We start from the raw sequence: 26,023 nt of genomic DNA on the forward strand, positions 1-26,023 counted from the left end.
GGTCTTAGCAAATGCCCGAAAATCCCGTTCTCATTCTTCTCCGCTAATTAGCGTGCCGTACGTATGTATGTACGTGCAAACGTATATTTGACAACGTTGTGTTTCTCGCGGAATATAGAGAAATTACGTGCAAAAAAGTGTAGAGGACGCAAGTTCTCCTCTTCACTTTCTTTCGTCAATTTGATTTGTTGCCTCTTACGTGCGGATGTTTCTTCCTATTGTATTTATATTGAAAAGGGGGTTAGGGTGCGCTGTATAGAGTCATCGGCATCGATTCGGTAATTTGATTAGGCACACTGTCACGTGAATGTCACACAGGCAGCGGTAGAAATCAAATCTTTATGAGGACTCGGAAAGATAATCCTTCTCGCCGACCATAGGTTTCTCATTCGATATTTAAGAACTGACGTATGTGGGTTACGATTGAAATAAGGATCAATGTTACAACGTCGTCGTGCTGCCTAGCTTCGTAACGCGAGCGGACAGGGATCTCCTTAAACGGATAAGCAACCGTGTTACAGCGGCGGATCTATTTGTACTGCGACGCACGTGAAAGAGATGCATTTACTCTCGTAAATAGTCGACCATCGTCGAAATGGCCTGCCGTAGTCAGTCGGCGAGCTAATGCTTTCTAATGATAATATACGATTTACTCGCGGAACAAACTGAACAATGAAATTTCCGTAACTCGTGGCGGAGCAACTCGTGTTCATCTTTGTTATGCAAATTTCGTTGCTCGTTGGAAGGTTCTGGTATATTTAAAAAAAAAAAAAAAAAAAAAAGAAAACAGAAGAGGGAAAATAGAGACACAGGGTGATAAAAGAGCGGCTTTAATGTACGTGACTAATACGCTGTTCGCGGTGTACTTGAAACTCTCGCGAAGTAAAAATTATGACCGTCTTTCGCGGCAGGAGGAGAAAACAGAGGGGCATGAATATAAATGGGGTGTTTCGATGTAACGAGCATAAAGAATAGGAAAAGAGGGGAGGGGGGAGAAATATAGTTTTCAACGCGTACAAATAGTTTCTCAGACGTCTCGGGGACCATCGTTCGAGATACAAGATCGAGATCACTTGTCGCTCGCGACCTTTTAACGAGGACTCGCGAGGGTGGACAAGGCGAAAGGGAAAAAAAAGAAGAAAGAAAAAGAAACAAAAAAGTGCAAAAAGAAAGGATTCACAGAAGCGAAAAATGGAAACATTGAAATGAACTGGGCTGACAGAAGTTACGAATGGCCCTGTTACCTGGATAGAATTATGACATCGGTTATGAGAAACGCAATAATTGCGGGGAAAACGCCGCTGAAAGCTCCGACAGAAATATTATTTATAGGCACGGACGGGAGGGGAGGGGCGTTCCGGGCCGCGAACCGGGTCCAAGTGGTGATATTTGTGACGGAGAAATATATAGGCGGCAGGTTTTGTCGCATACATGTTGCTGTTGAAGAGGAAGCACAAAAGAAAAAAAAAGAAAAAGAAAGAAAGAAAAGAAGAAATCACGATAATAATTGCGGAAAAGACTAGAGAGAAATTATTTCCCTGGGACGACGATCGAACGATTCAGTTGACGCAGTTGCGAAAAGAAAAATTGAAAATAGTTTAGAAAAATTTTCGTATCGTGAACATCTACGAACGAAGACGATTTTGTATATACAGAATTCTTTCTAAAAATCTCTCTCTCTCTCTCTCGTTTGCGACAACGTTTTTCAATCGAGAATTTTCGGGAAATATATAAGTGAGATCCATCCTGGGATGGATTCTTTGTTGAATACGTATGTATAGAGATTGAACGACGTGAACGGAACTTGAATTTGTCGGATAAATACTAACCCAAAACCCTCTAATACCGGATTTCATTAAAATTCATTCAGCCGAGCAAGCTGTCACACGTGCAGTTTAAGCGTCGCGAGTGGAACGGCTAATAGGCTTATAATATTACGATAAAGCATACCTGAAAATTGATATGAAATTGAAAAACCTGTTAAAAATACGAAATTACGAATATTTTTTACGCCACCGTCCACGTTTTGCTTGCGTTTGTTCTAAAATTTAATTTAATTTGATTTAAGGATAAGCGTAAAAGTAAATTTATACGCGGAGATAATTAAATTTCCATTATATCTCTTATAAATGATAATTTAATAACTCGATTTATAAATCGTTTAATCCCCTCGCGCGAGAGTAATTATGTTAAAACAAAAAACAAAAAAAAAAAAAAACAAAAAAACAAGAGAAGAAAAAGAAAGAAAATATCAGCGCAAAACGATGATCGGTTTAAAGTTAATCGAAATTAAATGCAAAAACTTTCTCGCGATATTTCGGAAGCTTGATGATAATACCTAAAGCGGAACATCTCAAGTGTCCATTATATGATACATCCTTTAGTAAACCTTTTTTAATCTTTGCTACCTGGCGGCGAAACTTGCTCAAATTGCTCGTAATAAAGGGGTGGCTCGCGTTCTGTTTCAGAAATTCTGACAATGACTCATTGTTGCCGGCGATATAACTCGAAATGTCGCAGCCAGGCTCCTGCTGATCCTCAAAGTATATGTGCTAGGGAAAAATAGGAGGGGCCCGGAAACCCCTTGCTTACACGGCTTTGTAACCTTCCATGTGATTCGTCGAGAGGAAATAATCGTCCACGAATTTCTTCCCTTCATTTGTCATCTTCTCTCAATGTTATTTTAGTTATTCGATTTTAAACTACTAATGACTACTAATGACTACTAATGACCGTCGTTGAAGCAATTAAAACGAGATGACTATCGTTGAACGAAGAACTTGAGTGCAATTCGATAATAATTATAAAACGAAGAAATTGCAATTAATATCTAATAAAAAAAAAAAAAAAAAAAAAGGAAGGAGAGAAGAACAAAATTCTCGTCCACGTAGAAATCAACGAAGAACGATTATTATTTACAGGGCGAACGATTTTCACACACACGCTTGCGATCGTTAATCTACATCTTTATCCCTGGAGACAGGCTTCCAATATGTTATATTGCATAACGCTGTCGAAGTGCTTCGTGCGTGAAATTTAATTCGTGGAGAACGATTTGGAGAACGATTTCTCGACGATGTCGTGAGAAATGTCAGGGACAGGTTGAATGCTTGTCTAAAAGTCCGAGGGACAAGGGAAAGAGAAGGAGGGGAAAAGAAGGACCGGTTTGCCCGGTGATTTGTGGAAAACAAATAATTGTCAGCGGTGCCAATCACAGACCTCGTTGGTCGAATCTCCTTGGCCGCACGAGGGGGCTCTGCTGTCTCAGGGTTACTTCTTGATGAAAATCTGTCGATTTATTCCGTCGTCCCTTGTCCCACGACTGTCTCGTGCCAGGCTTATATTTAAACGAATAGAGGTTTATCCCGAAGCTTCGATCTTCTTTTTTTCCCTTCTCTCTCTCTCTCTCTCTCTCTCTCTCTCTCTCTCTCTTTCATCCGCCATGGAAAAGGATTCCTGATCCCTCTAAGAGGACGACGAGCTCGGGTAAAATTTAAATTGAATCGTTCGTTCTCTGTTGAATTAAACGTGACTCGACGAAAGATACACGATTTGCGGCGAATTCGCTGAAAATTTAATCGAGAAACGTATAACTCGCCGGGGGTTGATTCTTACTTCTTCCTCGGCAAACCCTCTGATAAATGTGATTCAAGGGGAGAGATAACTCTTTTGAGATATACTTACATCTCGTAGAATATGAATCAATATAATAAAAGCGAGAGAAGTATACAAATTTATTCTAACCGCGATACGTTCGAAATAACATCTCGACGTTCCTTTCCTCTCGGTAAACGAACAAAATGATTTCGAAATGGTCCTCGTCCAGAATAAATAATCCGGCAAAAATTCGACTCGTTAGCGATGAGAGTCTCCGCGTTAAGTCACGCGCGTGCAACATCCTCTCTACGCGGGGCGGAAGTGGAAGCCAGCGAGCAAAGTTCCGTCACGGGTTGTGTTTGTCTCCGGTTATATTACCGCAGCCGAAGGATTCAGAGAAGACGTCGTAATCATCGAACTTCCGAAACTAAAGGACGATCGTTACTACGACGAGGACGAGGACGAGCAACGAGACAGCAGCCGCCCTGTTGTGTTTCCGTCCTCCCCCACCCCTTCTTATCAGTCGTAGCAGACATTAGGAAGAAGAAGAAGAAGAAGAAAGGGGGAAAGAAGAAAAAAAAAAAAATAAATAAAGAGGCACTTCAAAAGGTGGCCGCGGCTCGACACAAAAGGACGACTTTCGCGGTCGCCAATAATTGGACGGTGGCTTGAGAGAGAGAGAGAGAGAGAGAGAGAGAAAAAAAAGAAATTAAAATAGTCGAGACGACAGGAAGTGCCGGTGTAGATGATACTCCCTTCCCCCGATTGCACGCCTGCCCTTAGCACAGCCCTTTTCTCTTCTACGAGGGGTTTCTCTCTTTCTCTCTCTCTCTCTCTCTCTCTCTCTCTCTCTCTCTCGTTCGCACCAGTTTCGCGCTTATTATCCAAAAGTTTCAAAGTGAAACAGAGTGAAACTCTGTTGGCGTGGAGAACTTTTAACAACGCCACGAAGGCACGAATTCGTGGATGTCTCTTGTGTCATGCCATTGCTAGGGGGGATGGGACACGACGACGGCGATGGGAGGAGGGAAAAGGGAACCGGGCACGGGACTAGGGAAGATTTTGACGGAGAAAGAAACGTGTGTCAGGGAACGATATGACGTTCAGCCGGAGAGAAACGGCTGAAATAATGACTGGTAAAACGTATGGAAATGGGAGCAGAGAGAAATCAGAGGGGGGAGGGGGGGGGCGGTTGGTTTAATATGGCGGACAGTTTGAGTAATAAGGGGGACCGAGTAAATGGATGGTAGTCTTGGTATGAAATTTAAAGGAACCATCTATTCAGATTTTGCGGTTTTCTTTGGAATCTCTTCTTCGTGGAAATTGTGAATTAACTAGCCCGAAGAAACGTCTATCGTGTTTTCACGGTATTGCTTTGTCAATTAAAAGATTAAGGAACGCGCGAACAAAGTACGCAAGAGGACAGAAAAATGGAAGTTTTCCAACGGGTAGAACGGAATCGTTGTAAAATCTGTGAACTTTTGTGCGCGAAGTTGAATAAACGAAAAGAGAAGTCGCTGCGGTGGGAAAGGGAAGGAGAGAACTATATACACACTAACGAGCAACTTGGCAGCGAACAAAGAACAATGACAAAAGCGGAAGGGTGAACAAAAGAATGCCGGAGTTAATAATAACGTCATTAGTTAAGCGAAAAGTTTTTTAATCAGCATCTGAAAAACCGAAACGGCAGGAAGGAAAGAAGGATGCTCTAGAAATGCGCAACAATGGGGGAGGGGAGGCGGTTTTCACCAATTAAATTACCTCCTCTTATTTAGTCGTAACTAAGCGTTATCAAAGGATCCTCTGGCTCTTCAAAAAACAAATTCCATCTTGGTACGAGACGATAAAACGGAATAAAACGGCGAGGCGTAAACAAGCAGATGGAACGAAGACGCGTTAAACAGAAAAGAAGGAGCAACCTCGCGACTGTCCTCTGAGAAACGAAAAAAGGAAAAACGGACTGGCAGAAGGGGAGAGAAAAAGGAACGTGAAACCGGGAAAAAGTAGACAAGATCCAGAGGGAAGAAAGTGTGAGAGAGAGAGAGAGAGAGAAAGAGAGAAGGGAGTAGACAAGGTGAGAAAATGGTAGAAAAGGCGCGAGGAGGAAGTTTTATTTCAACGAAGGCTTCGCGGGGCGAAAGCAGCCAGGACAGACGGAGGAAATACATAGCCGGATAAATACGATGGCGAGGGGTTGCGATTCCTCTTTTCTGCTCCTCTTGTTTCCACTCTGCTTGTTTCTCTCTCCCCTCCTTCACCTCTCTCTCTCTCTCTCTCTCGCTCTACTTGATTCGAGGCGACGAAAACTCCTCGTAGAGGAGTCTCTGTTCTCCGTTTCTCCGGAATGGGTTGTCGCGCGGCGACAATGTCGGCATCGATTTTATCAAAAGTCTAAACACATCCGATTAAATTCAGTTAGGCGGACGTGCAGACGGACGTCTTTTGAATCGTTATCGATGCTGTCGATGATTGTACGTGTGTACGTACGTAGCTTGCACGAGGACTGCGAGCCAAGTCGAGACGGAATTTCGACGAATTAGCGTCTGGAAGACGAGTTTGTCCGTTCGTTTTATTAGGAATTCGGCATCAGCCGTTCGCTCCGAGCCTTTTAATCGAAACGACAACGGCATTCGAGAGAGAGAGAGAGCCGAGCAGCTTGCGTGCAAACACGTTCCGCCGTGCTGTTGCGTCTAAATGAGTTGATTAAATGTACAATTTGTACGCTCTTCGGGAAACCCGTTCTTCGCAACCCCTTTCGTGCACAGTGCCCCCTCGTAAAAATGAACGAACGCACGATTTAGGCGAGCTATAAACCCGTCGTAACGGAGTATTTCTGCCCCTGCCCCTCCTCTCGTCCGTTTGATATCGGGGCCAGGAGAAATTGCTTTCAGAAAAAAAAAAAAGAAAGAGAAAGGAAGAAAATCCATTTCAAACTCCTTTCGTTCCGAATTTATATTTCAATTGTTCGAACATGTATTGAATTCACGCTCCAAGATATACAAGTTCCTCGTATTTCGATGTTTAATATCTCACCTCTCTCAACTCACTCCGAAGTTTCTTCCTTTGCGAAATTTTTGCGCGCGCCGAACCGCTGGCACGGAAGTTGTCAAATCTCTGACCTTTTCCTCTCCTTCAATTTTCACTCTCTAATACCTCGTACCTACGGTATCCGTACGTTTCTTCCCCCGTTTTCCCTCGAATTTCCTCCCCGAGGTTCAAAATTTTTTTATTTCATTCACAAAGGCGTGTCGTGAACCTTGAATTTTTAGCAAAACGCAAAGTATTTTCAAAAGAACATGAAAGCTGTGAAATTCGTTTTCAAATCAGTTGTTTGTGCCCAACATTTTCTTGTTAAACACTCGCCCCTTTTTCGCCCCCGAAACACTGCAAATTACTATTCACCGTCCCCCACGGGGGACCAACGTCTGGCACGAGTATATACTCAGTATCCAAGTTTATTTTCAGTTACTACGCGTCGACTGCTTTCCCACCCCGTTTGGCGCCGCCGTTGAAGAGACCACGTCTGATGCCACCGGCTCGATCGCAACACCCGAAGCAGCAGAAACAGCAACCGGCTGCGAACGTGGCCACCGTTCCGGATTTGAATCAGCTGAAAGTCTACAGTAAGTATCAAAGTTACACACACACATATATACACGTGCGTATGTATGTATGTACGTCCGAACGCAACGTGTCCAGTGGAAAATTGAAAACTCACCGCTTGGGTGACGGGGGTGTGAAAAAGGGAAGACGCGAGGGACGTGACTCGATTGGCTGGAAACGGATTGAAGTGTGTCTCTGAGTGCGTGTTATGCTTCGAGTATATCCGGCAGTCGTTGGAGGTCTCGCGAAAGTATAGTTTGTTTGCTCGTACACGTAGGTTAATCACGAGTTTCTCCCGGTAAGTACCGGGGAAAAAGCTTAGCGCGCGAAGAGCGGCAGGGGAGCGTGTCGTCGACACTTGTTTCGCCGCGCGGGACGTGCTTTAATTACGCGCGCGAAGACGGTCTTTAAACACGATGAATAAAGAATAACGTGGAAGAGTTGTGGTTAACAGAGAACGTTATTATTCATCGCGAGCGCGAGCGAGCAAGCGAGAGAGAGAGAGAGAGCAAATTTCCATTTATGCTTTCAATTTCGAATTATCGATCGACGGTGTCCGAGGAACAGAGAAAAAAAAAAAAAAAAACAGAAAGAAAGAAGTTTCCGCAGTTGAGTAATTACCCGCGGTTAGCTTTAACCCGCGGCGGGCTATTTATCCCCGTAAGTGGAGAATGAAAATTTCGTTTATTAATCGCTGCCATCTCCGCTTCCGACGTGAAAAGTTGCTTCCAACAGATAGCGCCAGTCGAAACTTCCGGTTATTGGACCACGCACGACGCGATGCTCGGGGAGGGGGGGGGGGGGAAAAAGAAATTTTGCCATTCCGTTCGAGTTTCATTATTTCGAGTAACAAGGCTTCCTTTCGTATAATTGCGTTCCAAACTTAATTCCCAGCTTCAAACGTGCCTTACGAGTTTCGCCTTTTACCCCGGTAATCGCATCAGCTACCTACAATTTCGCTAACGAATAACAAAGGAGGAAAGAAATTGCGTTCCATTATCTCTCCTTAATGAGACGCGTACGGCGCAGATATTTATTTTAATATTTCCGTTAAACACAGACCGGATTAATACCGACTTGAAATCGATTGCCAACGATACTGAGATTATTCCAAAGAGATAATCGTGGAGAAATATGCGATGAAAACGAAAAGGAAATCGGGGGGGAAAATTTTCGTAATTTTCGTAATTTCCATGTGTTGCAGGCAATCCGGACATCCTGATCTGTGGCAACTGCAGAGAGATGTTTACAGACCTGGGCGAGTTGCTCGAGCACAAGCGAAATTACTGCAAACTGCGGTTCACATGTAAATGTCACACTTTCAATGGAACAGCCCCAAGTAGGTACTCGAAAAGAAAAGTTGCCCGAGCGAAACCTTCCGCTTCCCCCTTTCTGCGAGAACGCCGCCGCGTCTGTTAGAGCGCGATCGAGTGGCGCTTTAGCAAAGGAGATTGCGCGAAATTCCACCGACCACCGTTTCTCCCCGCCTTTAAGAAATTCTTCAATAAAGATCCGGCTTTCATCGAAATTCGAGGGCGCAGCCGGTTTCGAAATACCTGTCGCCTCCTTCCCTCCTCTCCCCGCCTCTCTATGTTATCCTTATCGCGGCTCGATAACGGGACAGGTGTAAAAATGAAATTCGAACCTGCTCCTCTTTCCATCTCTCCACCTTTCCCCCTCACGCCGGCGAGGATTGTATTTTTGACATTTTATCGAGGAGGAACGCAGCTGCGCCGGTGCAAAGGCCAACCCTCCCCCGTGATTTGTTTAAGGGGGTATTTTGGTAATCCGGCCTGGAAAAAAATCGACGTTTTTGGGATTTTTTTTTTTCAAAGAAACCATGGTACGCAGTTTTCGCACACAGAATTATTCACACTTAGAGAGCATTTACAATTTTTTTTTTTTAACAAAATTAATGAAAGTTGTGGAAGTTGAGCATGTTTTTAAAAAACGGGTTCAAATGGCTGACGTGATTCTGGTTCACCTAGTTATTTGAAACTAAAAAACCAGGATGCATCTTAATTAGTATAGATATGGCTTTCGCACGGAAACAGCGAAATTTCGGAAATTAAAACTATGGCAGCATTTTGAAGTTTAAATATCGATTTTCCTTGTGCTTTTCGTTCTTTGGGTTGTAAAGAAAGAAAAATAAAATTAATAAAAACATCAGATTTTGAAATCTGTAGTTCATGCGATAAAAGTCTTTCAAATTTCAAGTCAATCAGTCAACTAAAACGTGAAATATCCCGTCAATAGCCAATTTTAAAAAATATGGATTTAAGAAAAACACATTTGAAGTTCTTGTACAAAAATATTCATACTTACAATCAATCGAGCAGTACAAAAAAATAAAATATTACAAAACAATAACAATATAAAAATAAATAATAATATTATAAAGTAAAATATTTTTTTAGAAAAACACATTTGAAGTGTTTGTTATACGTTGTACAAAAATATTCATACTTACATACGTTGCGAACAGTACGCCGTTTCCTTTAATTTATAACTTTGCTAATTTTATGAATTCAAACAAATCCTTTTGTATAGACATTTCCGAAAGCGTATATACTTTGAGAAAATGTAAAAAAAGAAAATATTGATTTTTTTAAGCCGGATTACCAGAATATCCCTTTAAGATCGAGGAGGTCGGAACCGGAAGAAACCTCGGTGGATCCGCTTGTTGTTGTTCTCGTCCGACAAATTTGCCTAGAGCAGAGCTTCTCAAAGTGTCTAAACTTTAGCAAAACTAAAAAAATATTAGTACCAACGTTTGCGTTTTGCCCTTCAATAATACGTGGTAAAATTATACACGTATATATACATACTCCAAAAAATCGTTTTCAAATAAATTTCCTTCTATTTGTGATTTATCATCGGCAAACGTTTCAACTCGTACTCCTAGTTTATATACCTCTGTATACCCTAAAGTAAATTTCTAAACTAAATTTTGGGGGTCGCGGAAATATTTGCTCGGGTAAAGGATGAAAGTTTGGGAAGCCCTGGCCTGGAGGAATGTTCACATTCCTTCTTTAAATCTTTGTAACGAAAATTTTCTTACGACTCGAGCCGACAGATCGATTTGTACCTTTGTCCAGAAACTTGTCAAAGTTGTGAAAAATATAAATTTAATCCGTTTCTTCGGATGACACGCACGTAATCGGAGATTGTTAGTAAGTAACGTGCCTCTGACGAATATATGTGTTGACGAATATATATATATATATATATATTTGTGTTATTACCATTTATATGCGTACAATGGATTCGTGTTTATGTTTCAAGGAGACTCTACAACGGCTCTGCTCTGCGTTCTCTGCAAGGTATCATTCCCTTCAGCATGGGAATTGATGGTTCACGCTCAGGCAGCTCACATGATCAACATTTACGAGTTGGGAACTCGACCCCAGAGTCCCAGATCCGCTCCCAGCCCTCCGCAAAGTCCAAGCCAGCATCAGAAGGAATCATCGCCGTCACCGCAAGATTTCCAAGTGAGTTTTCTAAAGATATTGTTTCATCATCGTCTGAGAATTTTTCCTCTTTATCAACGGAACAAAAACGAAACAAAACGAGACAGAGAGAAACGCGTCACTTGAGAGACTAAATCAACTAGCACAACTACAATATATATAGTATATATATCAGCTACTGATATATTACTTTACATGTAACGCGGAAATTAAATTCCCCAAAGGAAAAGTAATCTTCGTCGTGGATGGATTTTTCGTTTCGTTTATTTTTCGTTGCGAACGATGACTGCGCAATCTTATCAGAATGAACAGGCTTGGCTGTTGGAAGGGTTGGCCTCTGAAAAGAAAATACGACGTCGGCTGTTCGCGTTCAGCTTTAATTCTGGAAATATTTCTGACCTAGTTACTGTCATAATCGCGGACGTCCATCCTGCCGGCCGAATTTTTACTCTTTGTTCCCGAAATTGCGGGAATTCCACGTTAGTTTCTAGTCTCTTTCTTTTCTCCTCTTCCCTTTCTCTCTCTCTCTCTCTCTCTTTTTCTTTATTTTTCCGTTCGTTTTAATCCCCAAAGTTAAAAATCGCGAAAGATTTATGGTGGTAGTCTCGCAGCGAGGTAAACACGATATTGGAAAGAACAATTGAAAGGAGTTTCCCGCTTTCTCGAAAGGAATTCATTTAGTGTTGCTCAATCGACTGGACGCGGAGAAAAATGATGGTAGGAATAATGGATTGGGTTCGAACGCGCGGATTTCGGCGCGCGGGCGAGCAATCTTTCGAAATAGAAATAAAATTTTCGAAAACGATGTTAAAATTTCGTCGACTCGCGTTTGAGAAGAAAAAAAAAAAAAAAAAGAAAAAGAAAAAAGAGGAAAAGCTCGCGAGATGGTCGCGAGTTATGTAAAGCCAGAAAGTTCAAATATATCGAACGCTCGGTGGGGGAAGGAGGGGGGGGGGAGGGACAGTAATAACAGTGACAGTCAATTTAAACAATATAAGTTTTATATCGCGAAAGAAGGGAACGCGGTAAATCGTAATATCGCCGGGGCAAGCGCTCGACGCTTAAAACAAGGACGGCTACGAACGAAGGTGGAATGAAACTACAGCGACAAAAGAACGAAACCCTGTCGCCGTAGGAAACGACATACAACTTGGGAAAATATTACTTCATCATATGTTTCTCTGTCGATATGTCAACTCCAGTGCACCGACCCAAGTATACGGATCAAGCAATCGGAACTTTTGTTTCCGATTTCAGCGCTCGAGAGCCTCCTTATTATTTTCGCTCTTGCCATCGCAAGACTCCCATTAATTGTATCGAGCGTGTGATTTTCCGCTCTCTCGGTTAAAGAAAGAAATTTGTTCCCTCGTTGTTGCTTGAACTTTCGTTTTCTCTTTCTCTTTCTTCCTTCTTTTTCTTTTGTTTCGTTTTTTGTAGAGCGTAATATATATATTGGGGGTACCCAGTATCGTTCTTTTTTCTTTTCAAGTTTAACAAACATTGCCATTTAGCGACAATAATATTATCTTGACGTAACCATAATATTCTAGTTAAATAAATTTACTATAACATAACTATAATATTCCAGTTTAATAAATTTACATTTAGTGTGCTTATTGTTAAGTTATATTATAGATTAAAACTGTATTAGCATATAAATGAAATAAAATTTTTAGATTTAGAAAATTATATCGTGGATTAAACCTATATAGAAAAATTAAACTATATATAGAAAATTATATTATAGATTGTGAAACTGTATTAGCATATAAATGAAATAAAATTTTTAGATTTAGAAAATTGCAGATTAAAACTATATTAGCATGTAAATGAAATAAAATTTCGTACAGTAAACTTATAGGTACCCCTAATGTATATTTCGGATTAAAGGATACCTCTTACAGAATTGTCGAAATATCTGAGAATAATTACTACCCGAATGTATGCGAGTAATTGCGAATAATTATTAATATAGCGGCAATTGAGGTACGCTTGAAGCAATTAGAGCATCGACGCGCACCAGAAACGTTTATTAGAGGAGATTCTACGGGGCCAATCGTTGTTCGACATTCCCGTGATGTAACGTAATTTTTTCCGTTTAATCGTTCATCCGTCGTTAATTAAGATCAGTTTCTCCGCGATCATAGAAACTTCAAAGAAACTTCTGAATCAAAGCGTCCCAGTTCCCGTGCTAACGATTTTTATATATGTTCGTTCGCTCGTTGTATAAAAATAATTATTAAATGATGAGAAATTGTACATAATGAATGGTAAATAATTTTCCAGCGAACAGCGACACGCCATTAATAACGTGTGCACGCGGGCATAACAACGAGTATGTGGCTAGGTAGAGGAGATAAGAGACGATGAAATAAAAAAAGATTCTAGAAAGTAGAATAGATCTGCTTTGGTCAGCCAACCGGTTAAAGTAAGTTCCCCTCATTAGTACAACACTGGCGTCAGGCTAGTGCTATCGGTGCCGCTGGTCGTTTCACTATCGCCTACCGTAGAAAAGAAAAACGAGACAGGTCGTGCGCTAAAGTGCTCAATTGATCGCACATTTCCAATTCTTCGGGATATTTTTAAATACGACACGTACCCTTTGCTTTAATACGCGCATCGCCACTCGATCGCCACCAACACTTTTTTGACAATTGGTTTTTGCTTTTTCTTGCAATGATCTTCATTGCTTTTGGTTTTGTTGCGCGACAGGAGACGAAGGCGTCGGATTGCTGCGAGGAGCGCGCAGAAGAAGAGGATCTGGATGGGCACGAATTGCTGCCATCACCGGACAGCGGCAAGTCAACGGACAATGAAGCGGCTCTGTCACCGATTAAGATACGATCTGATGTAAATGGACTGGACCACGAGGAATGCGACGAGCTGATTCACGTTGAAAACACCACGCAAACTTGCATCATGCACACCCTCAGCATTGTAAGTAGCGTTCGCCTTACCCTCTGTTTATCTGTTTCCTGTTCAATTTTGCGCGCGTTTCCTCTTCGCGTTTGTGTTCGCGCGGAGGGAAGCATTGAGAAAAATTCACTTGGCTTTGAAATCGGAATAACACGTTGTTACTACTATAGAATCCAAGGGAAACGGACTGCTTTGACTCTCTCGTGATGAATTTATCGTGGACATTTTGCGTAAACGTAATACCGGGGCGCACGCGAGCGGGCAAATTAAATTCGAATTAAATTCCTTTATTTCATTCGGCCATATTTATTAATTATATACGCGTATATAAAGTGCCCCGGGTATACACACCGCGCGTAATTAAATCGGGTATAAACGTATCAATTTTTGCCGTTTTGTCGGTTGCGTTACTCAACGTTCCGTAATAATAATTCGATTTTCCCTTCGAGGTTCGGCCGAGCTGACAGGCTTTAAAATCACGAATCGAGGGAGGTAATAGAGTAACTCGCTCCTGCTGCTCGACTCGCGAAACAAAATAAATTTTCTCCTCGCCTGCCGCCACCCAGTGTCTCGTTTACGGTGATGGATCTGAATCTACACGCGGGATGACAGTATCGCGTCGCGATATCGTCAGACAGAGGTGGCAGCGCGAGAGAAACGCTTTCGCGATATAAAGACCGCGTTCTGCTCCCAGTGGCTCGTTGTGCCATTTCGGTTTTCGCGTTTCACCGAGCGAGACAATCATTGGCAAATGGTCTCGCGAAACTGTCGTATCCGCGCGTAATCACCGCACGTAAACGCGTTATAGCTTCGAGGATTTCCACGATGCACTTACCGAGTGAGAACGTCGTAACACACACGCTTGGAAAAAATTCATCTGCCATCCCCTCGACCGACTTTACGCGCCACTGAAATGCACTCCTCCCTCCTCTCGCGATTAACGCGAAACCCAATCCAAGTAAATCCTTCCTCTCGACGTTTCGAATATTTCGATGTATCTCTTTTATCCTCGTCGTCTTTCCCCAAATATTTTTTTTCCGTAGATTCCAGCTGGTTTAGCTCGTTCTTTTGTTCGAATAATTCGTTTCGTCGGATTTCGTGTTTCTTTTTTCTTGTTTTTTTTTTTTGCTTTTTGTTTTTGTAAAGCACGCTATGAAAGAGCAGTTTTCAATCACTTTCATAATACACACACACACACACAGCGACGCCGCGTATCCTTAATTATTACAGATACCCTTGCCTTGTACGTTGCAGGACTCGTCCTTGGAGCTCAACTCTGACACGAACTCGAGGGGAAGTTCTGGCCCAGTCATGGCGTTGACTAATGGATCCTTGTCCGCGAAGGAATAAGTCGGAAAAAGTATTAGTCATTGCAACACACGGTTCACCCTGTTCAGGGATTCCTGCACCAACGCCACCAATGAGACATATCGATCTCCTTTAAGGATAACACTCCCCCCCCCCCTCTGTATATAGCTTAAATGCCTAACAAATAATTCAGGGTCGTCTCATGCCAGATCTGGGACCTATTTTGGCGAATTTAGTATCGATGGATTTCGAATCGCCCCGAGGATTCGACGAACGCGAAAGATTTAAAGCGTTTCGCCTCCATTTACGTCCATCTCGTCGATTAATCCTCTCCTTTTTTTCCTCCTTCTTCTTCTTCTTCTTCTTCTTCTTCTTCTTCTTTTCTCACCTCCTTGTAGAATCCCTCTTCCATAGAATCTAGTCCCCAAGACAAATCGTTTTTCGCGAGCTCGCACTCGCGCGAACGAGAGCGTCGATTTCTTCATGTTCGTTTGCTCTATTTTTCTTTTTCTTTATCCTCAAAAATCTCTCTTTCTCTCTCTCTCTCTCTCTCTCTCTCTATTGTCGCAGACGTACGAGAGAATTCTGACCGATGGAAATTACACTTGACGACTTCGAACACTCGGGAGAATTTCTTCTAGTCGCGGTATCTAGTCTCCTCTCGTCTGTGATACGATACTAACTTTCTCATCGATCTCCATCGCAGGGACGATGGCCGTACGCGGCACGTCGCCATGAAACGTGCAACCGGAAGATTTGTCCAGCTTGCTGTCCCACCTCCCCGCAGAGACGAGCGAAGATTTTATTTCATTTTTTTTTTTTTTTTTTTTTTTTTAAGCAGACGCCACGTAGGAATCCTGAGTAGGGTTCGCGTTGCGTTAATGGATTCTTTTTCTAGCGTCGTTGAGAAATAGGTGAAAACCAGGCCGTCCGTTTGTGGTAGCGTTTTATGAAAATTACATGTAGTCTTCCGGAGATCCTCCCCTTCCCTGCCACCTGGCGTAGATCGCACAGCAACGAGAGAGAGAGAGAGAGAGAGAGAGAAACGTCCGCTCCTCCCCTCTCGGAGAATTAGTTAATTAATCGCGTTCCTTTTTAATTCCCCGAAGGGGACCCTCCGTCTGGATTTTACTCTTTAAATTGCGCCGCGCTGAATCCGAGATTAACTCGAATCGGTATAATATGATTGCTCCTGTGAAAAAAAAAAAAGAAAAACGTTTGAAAATATTCGTATATTCATAGAGAGACGGTAGACGAGAAACAGAAGAACGAACTGTGTGTCGAAAGGGCAAGATTTCGCGAGGGCGAAAGTCTACCCAATGTACAAAACGGAATCCATTTGATTTTCGATTAGCTCGCGACCGGAGCTTTCCCTCCCTCACGGTAAAATGAACAATTCGATTATCGAGATACACGTCACGTACACCTCGAAGAAAAACAGCTGTGCAATCTCCGATCTACAAGTACCATTGTAAATAAATTGATTCCCGTGAATCTCCCGTAGCTCGGCCTCGTAAAAATGAAGTCGATTAGCTTTCTAAGCCGGGCATGTTGATCGTCGTCAACGCTTAATTACCGGTTAGGACGATTGTAAATATTCGTGTTTTAACCTCGAATTGGCGTGAAGACGGGGCAGCCTACGTTACGTTTTCACCCTAGGATTAATTAGGGGGAAAGAACGAACGCCGAACACCGCGAAACGCTTTAAATCACGCCGGGGGAAATCGTTCTTGACTCCGCGGGCTGTTTTCACATCGAGCACTGATAAAAAAAAAAAAAAAAAATCAGCCTGGATCCGACGCTGACGTAGTCACGATGTACACACCGATACGATTGAGACGTTTTCTTTTTTTTTTCTTTTTTTTTTTCGATTCGGTTGGCAAATAGAAAGCTGTGTATTGACACTCGTCAACATTGCGAACGAGGAGAGAGAAGAAAGGAGAGAAAGAGAGAAAAAAACAAGAAATTCTCTATTATCATTTCCCACACGGTAGATAAGATCTATGGCTATGCGAAATTGATTTTATAGAGTCGACGGAATGTGTGTGTGTGTGTGTGTGTGTGAGTGTGTGGGAGAGAGAGAGAGAGAGAGAGAGAGAGAGAACGAAAGAGCGCGAAAGAAAGAAAGAAATACACACACGGGAGAGTAAAGCCTGGTTTATTAATCGCGAGGAGGAAGAAGAAAAAAAGAAAAAGAAAAAAAAAAGAAAAAGAAAAAGATACGGTTAGCATATCAAACGTGTATTTTTGATGAGAACAGTAAGTTGCGTGTGAATGCGGTTTCTTTTCCTCCAGCGAGAACGAACAGAGGCAAGCATCGTCCAATTTAGCGTAACCGTTTAGGAGAACGAAGAGCTGCTTATGGTCGCTGGAATGAAGAAACTCGCGCACCATCGTGAAAAACCGCGGCGCACGAGAGACGATGGCGTCGCGAACCATTTGGATTGAGTGCACGAACTCGGTCATTTCTCGATATATACATACGTATATATACATACATATATATCGCGTTATATATTCGCGATTCTTTCATTTCGTCCTTTTCGTGCTATTATTTGCAACTGAAAATGCAACAGAAACGGTGTGGAATGAATCTCCACGAGCTGCGGTCGCTCGCGATCGCTCGATATCGATTTCTCGGTTACTTGCAGGTTCTTCCTTTTCGTCGTACGTACGTAAATAGTTCACGCCAAAGAGAAAAGATCAAACACCCGATAATTTCTAGCCTTGAATCGTGCACCGTTCGTTCGCGCCGTCGACGAAACTGTGTTTCCACCTTGAAATCGACAGAAAGGATCGGCGATCGGAGACTGAGGAACGGAGATTGACGAACGATGCACGCGCAACGAGAATGGAGTTAACTTTATAGGTGTCATTATCGTTGAACGTCGTAAAATGCTATCACACCCTAAAATACCCAGCCAAACCCCGAACCTACCGAAATAATAAGCGTTCAATGGTGGTTGCTTCCTCGAGAAACGCTTTGAGACTCGATTCGCAACGATCGATGCTTTAAACGAAAGGGAGAGAAGGGCTAGGGCTGCGAATATCCGCCCGACAGATGATCGTGCAGATTTCCATTTCTCTCTCTCGTATATATCTATATATATATATAAAGGAAAACTGTAAAACGAGCGTATGGATTTTCGTTTGACATAACGCATCTACCGAAACGAAGATAGAGATACGTGCACCTTGAAACAACAGTTCGAAAAGAATTCTAAACAGCGTTGGCCAAGCAGAGTTGTCACAGCAAACGAGAACGCGAGATATCGAAACTCCGTTTCGATAGAGATTCATCTCAACGGACTTGTTGCGGTTTCAAGGTCACCGAACGAGCGTCAAAATTTATACTTTATCGAAACACGCGGGGTTGCACGCCTGTGCTGCAGTTTCGCCAAGCGTATATTTATTATTATACGTAGCCGTCTGTGTATTGTTTATGCAATTTATTACGTGTACCTATTGTAACATAATTATTCTAATAGCGGCGAGAATGAAATATCCTGATTCACGGTGCGTAAGTATGACGAATCACAGTTGGATCGTTGTCACGCGCCGTGTCAATAAACGAAACGGTATTTATTGATGATCGATACGACGATAGAGGCGACATCGATCATGCGTATTTCTAATGTTTCTACGAGTTATTATCGTTATTATTGCTATTGTTTAACCGTATATACACACGTTCGCATATTATATTTTGAACACGCACGAGCCACGAGCGACGAGGCCTGCTTTTCGAGCCTGGGGTCGTTCGTACGAGGCTTTCCACGCAATTCTATCGATAATTGAGCAAACATAATCAAGAAGAGAGTTGCGGATAACTTCGGCAGCCCTAGAACGACGATTGTAATCAAATCAGTGGTTTCTTCTTCGAGACCCTCGACGTAACGCGTACAGATCTTTCCTCTGTGACTGTTCGATCATTGAAATTTCTGAGATGTCAAAAAGTGAAAAAAAAGAAGGAGTCGTTCGACGTGAGAAAATCACGAAACATTGGAACAACTTTTAATCGTTCTCTTTACTTTGTACCCATCTGACAAGATGTCTTTGGTTCCTTATCGTCTTTGCAATCTCGGACAGATGGATCAACTTCGAAAACTATTGCCTCGTTTACGTTGTTGATAACTTCAGAAGAGATTGACAGATCGAAGAATCTTTGTTTCGCGATTTTCTCATGTAGACGAGACCACGTGTTAAGTATCATCGAGGCCGACTATATAAATCCTGGTAAATGTCACGTTCCAGTGATACGCGTAAGAGACCAATATCTCGTGATTCAAACATACATTGTTCGTATCATACAGCGTGTCGCGAGTATTTTGCATTGGGAATCACGGAAGGAAGCACTGATCGTGACAAGATGACAAGCTGGATTCTTACTTGACGAGGAAACGCGTTATCGTACCCTTAGCGATGTGTAGAGTTAAGCTACCTTAATCATTTACTAAAGAGTGATCTATATAGTTTATCCGTATTCACCGAGTATATCCGTAAAACGAAAAAAAAAAAAATAACAAGAAAGAGAGAGAGAGAGAGAGAGAGAGAGAGAAAGGGGGAGAGAATGATAGAGAGAGAATGAGAGAGTGAGAAAGTGAAAGATTGAAAGAATGAGTCAGAGAGAAGAATCGTCATCGGCTGATGAGAAATGGAAAAGATTTGGACGAAAATCATAACGTCGATCGAGGTGTTCTCATAAAGGAACTCAAGAACCTCGGCCGCTTTTCTTCCTGCGTTCTTTCTTCGTAAGAGCATAAAGAAAAAAGAAAACAAAACAAAAAAAAAAAAAAATTGAGGGATACATTTATCTATGTTAAGTTACGACTAGATCCTAGAAACGAGAGTTATTTGTTCATAGTCCTATAAAAAATTACACACACGTACGTGTATATGTACATACTATATATTCACATGTGTGTGTGCGTGTATACGCGTGAAACACGTACATGTATATAACGCATGTGCATATACATATATATATATAAAAACAATGTTTTATGAATCATTATCATCTGAATAAAAAAATACGTTAAGTCTTTTAATGGGCTCGGTGATTGATTGAAACGATGATTTTTTGACTCTTTCTGTATGAAACTGGAAAAATCAAATAAAATCATAAGATCATCGAAATAATCCCGATTCGTTCTTCCTGAATTTCTAGAAACTCAGTTTCAACGCCGCCTCGCGAGTCAGCCAGCCAGTGGAAATAAAGATGAAAATCCTCCCGCTCGATCGGAGGACATCGCTTAACCCACGAATGACTCACATCATCCCACGTGTCACGATCACGAAAGAAATGCCCGTACGTTAAGTAGATAATGGCCGAGAGTTAAGACGTTCCATTATGAACGCGAGAAAAAGCGAGAAGCATGAAGAAACAGAAGAAGAAGAATGACTTTCGCGAAGCAGTGTCCGACTTAAACCGTGCCAATTACGCCCGGAGCCGTAGTAGTCGAGTAGACACGACGTCAAGTCAATGTTTTCCCGCATGGCCAACGGCGGACCAGCCCTTCTGTCACCTTTACGCGAGCGATCCGAAGGAACGGCGAGCAGCGGGTAGTGGCTCGTTATACAAAAATTTTACGACCCGGTGGCCTCAGTCCCCGGCGAAATGAGCTCTCGTCTGCGCTCGAGCTGACGGATAATGAGTCTGTTGTTTCTCCAATTAGACAGAACGCGGCCGTGGGAGGGGGAGGGGAAGGGGGAGGGAGGCACGGCCAGGAGGAGCGAAAGGAGCGAGCGGAAAAGGAGCTTGGGCACGATACTCTCTCTACCGCTGGCTCTGCGTGCTAAGTGTTCCACTTCAGCCCGACCAAATCCTCCAGGCACTCGTCTCATTTCCCGTTTCCCCAGGCACTCTCGCTTTCGCGCGGTGGCCGCCTAAAAACGCGGGAAAAAACTAAAAGTGGTCGTCGCGTGCAAAAGGGGTTGCGCGCACAGCACCGAACAATGGCTATTACGTTTCACGGATGAGAGGAGGCAGCAGCGTGAACGCAATGGCGGCGGTTTTCTCATTTATTTAGCGGTGGACTTTTCATCTTTAAACGTAAAAACGTCAAACGTACGTACCAGCGGTACGTCCCTTCACCTTTCGACTGTTTTTTCCTTTCGTCGCGATCCAGGCTCTGGTCGACGGCTTTCTGGGTCAACGAGGACCCAACAACGCGTTGTGCTTTCGTACTTTTCTTGCCACGGGACATTTTCAAGGCTCTCTTGAAACCATGGTTCGCAGATTCGACTAATTTGCTCGCCGATGAAAGATGGAAATACGTGGCAAAACAATTTGACGCAATTTATTCGCGTCGATGAATGAAATATAGGACGCACGAAAACAGTTTCACGTAAAATTTATTTTGAGACCTTCACTGCTGTTTCGTGATACGAAAAATAAATGGCAACCTTTACAACAAGCCTCTAGTCACATTCCTCCTAGTGCGAAGCGTATTTCGACGTGACGTATTGGTGGGTCACTTTGAGAGCCTCGAACGTCTCGATACCAACGGGTTTGATCTCAGACGCTGGTAACAAGTCTCCATAATTGCCACCGGGCAATTCGTAGGTAAATGACAATTTGATGCCCGCTTTGTCCATAGCCCAGTCGTCGCTTGGGCCAGAGTTTGGATCTAATAATTTTAATACATATATATAAACTGGTGAAGACAAGATTGAAAAAACAAAGCAAGTAGCGAGTGTTTCGATGATAGAAATTTGATAAAAGTTGATAGATTATTCTGCAAATCACTTACACAGCGCATTATATGATGTTCCATAAGTGTATCGAGTTCTGCGAGACTTGGCAATAGCTTGTGCACATTGGATAGCAAGATTACGCTGAAAAAGAAGAGAAAGCAAAGTGAAGATATTGTTTGTAACAAAATGCATTATCGCAGAGGCGATAATGTTCATCAGCAATTTACTAACCAGCTCTGGTTCGTTAGCGGGCACGTTGGATGTCCAGCCCCAGGGGTACAAGATGTACTGCAAAAATCGCATACTTTCGTACATTATTGCTTTGATAAATCGCGTTTGCGAATGGGGAAAAAAAAAACGACAATTCCCGGCGTTCAACGTTCCGTTGTATTCTGCGTACGACGAGAGTAATTTTTCGATTGTACTTTATAAAAGTTTATGGAATACAAATACGTGACCAGCAAGCAAGCAGGATTAAAAAGTGTTCCGTTTTCCAATTTGTTCGGAGCGTTCAGAAAAAAATTAAATTAGGATTAAAGCTTGATCCCTTTAAATTGAAATTTGATCGGTTACCTGGCCGTAGGAATGGAACGTAAGGTAGGCCTTGATCTGTCCCTTCCGTGTCAAAATGAAATCCCTCAAGTGTTGGTTCTCCACTTCGGAGAACGGTTTAGGCCCGGCGTAAGTGTCGCTGCACGGGTCGCTGGACGCGCCAATTGCTACGAATTACGAGTTTCAATCAATAGGAATAACTGACGTTACGGAACAGGGGAAACTGAAGTTGAGAGGCGACAGGTGAGAAACGAGGCAAATGAAAATTGAATGATGAAGGTAGAATTTCCAGAACGCGGCCGCTTAATACGAGATAGTGCTGCCGCGAATTTTCCGCAAGGGGGCAGCTTTCAAATAGCCGGACAAATTAGAGGCACCTCAATTTAGGGAGTCGCAGCATGACCTCTCTTGCCTCGTATTTCCCGAATTCAACTACCTAGAAATTCAGCAAGCGAGAAAAATTACAGAAATGTGTCCTCTCAAAATAACTTCTCGATCTTGCAAATTCCTTCAATTAACAGCATAAAACTCAGAAACACTGTAGTATTGAGAAATTAAATTTTCCCAGTGAAAAAAAAAAAAAAAAAATAAGAAAAACAGAAGTTCTCTAACTTTTTCTGTTCTCAGCACGAATAACTCCTCTATAAAGGTCCATCAAAATGATTGTCTGGACCAAAATTCCAAATAAAACAACCAGATTCCAAATTGAACAAAAAACGTTTCCAACAGCTCTATACCATGCACGCAAAATTGTCTTTGCCTGTTTGCTGAATCTGATGCAAGATCGATATTGGAAAATCGTCGTTTCGACAAATGGCGAATGAAGAAGCGACATTGTTAGCGCAATGAGACCCACGATCGAGACGACGACGACGACGTCCGAATTGCGTCACGGAGTAGCTCACAAAGTCCTCAAAAGTCAGCTTATCAGATGAAGAGAGCTAGAGAAATAACGAGCGTGCGGTAACGAGCAAGTTTTTATCGCGCTCAATCATAACTTGGCCGGGAACGGCAGACAATTGCTCTCCAAAGAAAAGTTAGAGAGAGAGAGAGAGAGAGAGAGAAAGAGCAATGGTCGAGTTAACCGTGACACACTACACTTCCCGCGGTAGGTACACAACGTAAAGAGAGAAACGTGACAGTTAACAGCATGAACTTCCATTTTCGCGAAATTACTTGCAAGATAGTCATTCCTCTGCACCGTCCCTTTTCAATAACGTCCCGTTAATTAATCCGTGACGGAACTTTCCGATTTTGATTCACACAGACATGTTCATTGAAATCGTGGCCAATTTATTTTGAACGAGTTGACGAATAGAAATCATTCATTGCATTACGCTCTTCCTTTATCGCGATTTTGTCTCGATCGAACGTAACGCCTGATCGATGCAGATGATAAGTTATCCACGATCACGGCTGTTTGTTTTTACGCGAGCCGCAACATCAATATCGTTGAAATGTTAATTGAAAAGAGACCAGAGTTTTAATCGACCGACACGGAGATTGATTAAATTATTACTCGCCATCAGATTCTTCATCGAACGTGACACTTTGCAACACGTTTGCTTCAGATATGATTATTTAATTGGATCATAAATGGAAAATGGAAACTTACTCATCCACTGCATGTCGTAGTTTCGGTTTCCATCGACACCCCTGCAAGTCGAGCCCGTGTTCGATCTTGTTTTCCTCCATAATCGGTTCTGTCGAGCGTATTACATCGTTTAGAGCATTTTGCAACGAACAAAGTAATTTATACGATATGCAGCGGTATTAACTTACCGCTGACGAGCTGTGCGTGTATTCGTAACCATCTGGATTCAAAACTGGCAGGACGTACCAATCAACCTTGGTCAGGAGATCTCTGTGGTTTTGCAGCATTAAATCTACCATGTAGAGAGCTGTCGCTGGGGCGATCCATTCTCTGGCGTGAATTCCAGCATCGATGAAAATAGCCGGCTTGTTCGCGCCACCAGTCGACAACTTCAAAACTTTCATCGATCTTTTTTCGTAAGAATTACCTATGGTAATTAACGAGGCTATGTTCTTGTAGGTCTGTGTCAGATAGGTTAGGTACTCGTTTACCTGTGAACGCGTTAAGTTCATTTTTATTATTACCGTGACTGTACCATTGACATCGAAACATTGTTAATAATTTAAATCGATACTACTTCGAGAGGGAAATATTTATTTCAAAGCCTGAAGCTTCTATTTTGACAGTTTTGAGTTTGTTTTTTTCGAAAATTGTTTTGCGCCATCCAGTGAGGAGAAAAGTCAGGATATTCTCACCTCATCGCCCGCTACACGATACTAAGTTAGTTATTTTCGATGAACGATCTTACGACTGTCAAAGTAGAAGCTTCACGCTTTAAAATGAGACCAATGATGTGATCCTTTTTTCCAAAATGTCGCCAGTTTAAATTGTCGACAAGTTTTCGTTGTCGTCTACTTATCACTTATTACAAAGTAATATATTTGTAACTCATGCGATATCTTGCGTGTGCACACGAATTCTGCTCTTTTTTTGTAATCTTTGAAATTTTTGACTTTACTTACTTCCGTGTAGTTAGGGTAGTAAGTGAAGGATAATCTTCCAGAAGCATAGTCCTGAGATCTAGCTTGCAATCTACGCTCCACTTGCTGTTCGATGTACTGCTCTGTAACAAGTTGGTGAACGTCTTCGATCATAACCGTGTAATTCATACGGTGTTCCTCAAGGAGTTGTTTGAACTCTTCGATTTTGTCCGCCGTCACCAGAACATCCACGAGATCGTTTGTGCTTCTTACAAAATCGAATCCAGGATCGTCCACGTAATTTTTCAGCAACGAAAATTGTTCGGGCGTATCGTATGAAATAGAGAGACTCTGCATCCTGTCAATATTTCAAAAGAACAATATCTCTTTGTATCTCATTGAATTCCATATACAATCTCATCAATTTGAGATTTGTTGAGTTTCATCTATTTGAATTTCATTCATTTGTACTTTCATCGATCATACAGTGTCATTAATGGCAAGTAATGGGACTGTTTGACTGTCAAAATCTAAATGACACTTGGAAACACTTTCATGGCGCCACATTTTAAAATATGAAATCAATTATTTCACAAGTAACGAAACTTTGAGAAATCGCTTAAACTTCTCATCAATGTTCTTACATTCTTGCACAATTAATCGTAGATGCAATGTGTATTATTGCTAGTAATTATGAAATAAAAATGATTTATATAAAAATGAAACGTACCCTTGCATGGAGGGATGAGTTTGGTGGCCAGTGGCTAGGACAGCCGCGACAAAAATTGTCGCAAATAGAAAAATTACGCGCATGTTGACTTATTTCGACTAAAGCTATTCGGGGTTTTTCAGGTTTTATATATCGTGTCGTATCTTGACGAAGCAATCAGATTTCGTTGTAGATTGCAAAAGCGCCTCTCAACGAGAGCATGAAATTGCTACTAAAAGTACGTAGTATATAAAAAAGTCAGTCAAGATCAGTCTGACAAAAGATGATATCCTTATCGGAGCGAGATAGCATTGATTGGTTGTTTACTTCGAGACCAATCGTTTTATTTTGGTTAATTTTTATGTACTTAGATTTACAATATAGAAATCACTAATGCTCAGAAATCCATACTTTGTTCATATATAGATATAATATCGTGTGTTATATTCTAACAAATTATTACGCTATAAAAATAAATTAATGAATATATATCTACGTACATATACTATAACGTGAATGAAGCCATTTAATCCTCTAAAATATCCATATAAGTTGTTTCTATAAATTATATATATTACAATGCATATATATATATATATATATATATATCCTGATACAAGATCTAAAATCTAAAATATCAACCAAACGTACCTCCTGA

General features: G+C 41.9%; 2 protein-coding genes across 3 annotated transcripts in view; one reads left to right on the plus strand and one right to left on the minus strand.

The window, feature by feature from the left end:
* LOC122531899 overlaps positions 1–19,942 on the plus strand; it is a 122,444-nt gene extending 102,502 nt beyond the window's left edge. The window contains exons 5-9 of the mRNA XM_043660181.1: positions 7,063–7,220; positions 8,405–8,539; positions 10,486–10,691; positions 13,383–13,607; positions 14,841–19,942. Coding sequence (XP_043516116.1) covers positions 7,063–7,220; positions 8,405–8,539; positions 10,486–10,691; positions 13,383–13,607; positions 14,841–14,936 — 820 coding nt within the window. The 3' untranslated portion in view covers positions 14,937–19,942. The remainder of the gene's footprint in view (positions 1–7,062; positions 7,221–8,404; positions 8,540–10,485; positions 10,692–13,382; positions 13,608–14,840) is intronic.
* On the minus strand, positions 1,154–25,545 carry LOC122531897 (carboxypeptidase B-like). 2 transcript variants are annotated; one of them, XM_043660179.1, is made up of 9 exons: positions 25,387–25,545; positions 24,699–25,014; positions 23,925–24,227; positions 23,758–23,845; positions 22,164–22,309; positions 21,822–21,878; positions 21,647–21,731; positions 21,311–21,523; positions 1,154–1,174 (listed from the first exon to the last, which is right to left on the minus strand). In XM_043660179.1, the coding sequence occupies exons 1-8, from the start codon at positions 25,467–25,469 to the stop codon at positions 21,330–21,332; spliced, it is 1,272 nt and encodes a 423-aa protein (XP_043516114.1). In that variant the 5' UTR covers positions 25,470–25,545; the 3' UTR covers positions 1,154–1,174; positions 21,311–21,329. The 2 variants fall into 2 exon arrangements, with proteins under 2 accessions (XP_043516114.1, XP_043516113.1); XM_043660178.1 differs by lacking the exon at positions 1,154–1,174 and having other exon boundaries at positions 21,231–21,523.
* Positions 25,546–26,023: the final 478 nt, after the last annotated feature.

The sequence above is a fragment of the Frieseomelitta varia genome, unplaced genomic scaffold, assembly GCF_011392965.1.
Source record: "Frieseomelitta varia isolate USP_RPSP 00005682 unplaced genomic scaffold, Fvar_1.2 scaffold_425, whole genome shotgun sequence".
NCBI lineage: Eukaryota > Metazoa > Arthropoda > Insecta > Hymenoptera > Apidae > Frieseomelitta > Frieseomelitta varia.

Bases quoted from the DNA above. Each gene is read 5' to 3' on its own strand.
- LOC122531897 (XM_043660179.1), bottom strand. From the start codon at position 25,469: ATGCGCGTAATTTTTCTATTTGCGACAATTTTTGTCGCGGCTGTCCTA. The intron at 25,015-25,386 runs GTACGTTTCATT...AAATATTGACAG, and splicing joins ACTCATCCCTCCATGCAAGG to GATGCAGAGTCTCTCTATTT. The intron at 24,228-24,698 runs GTAAGTAAAGTC...ACGCGTTCACAG, and splicing joins ACTACCCTAACTACACGGAA to GTAAACGAGTACCTAACCTA.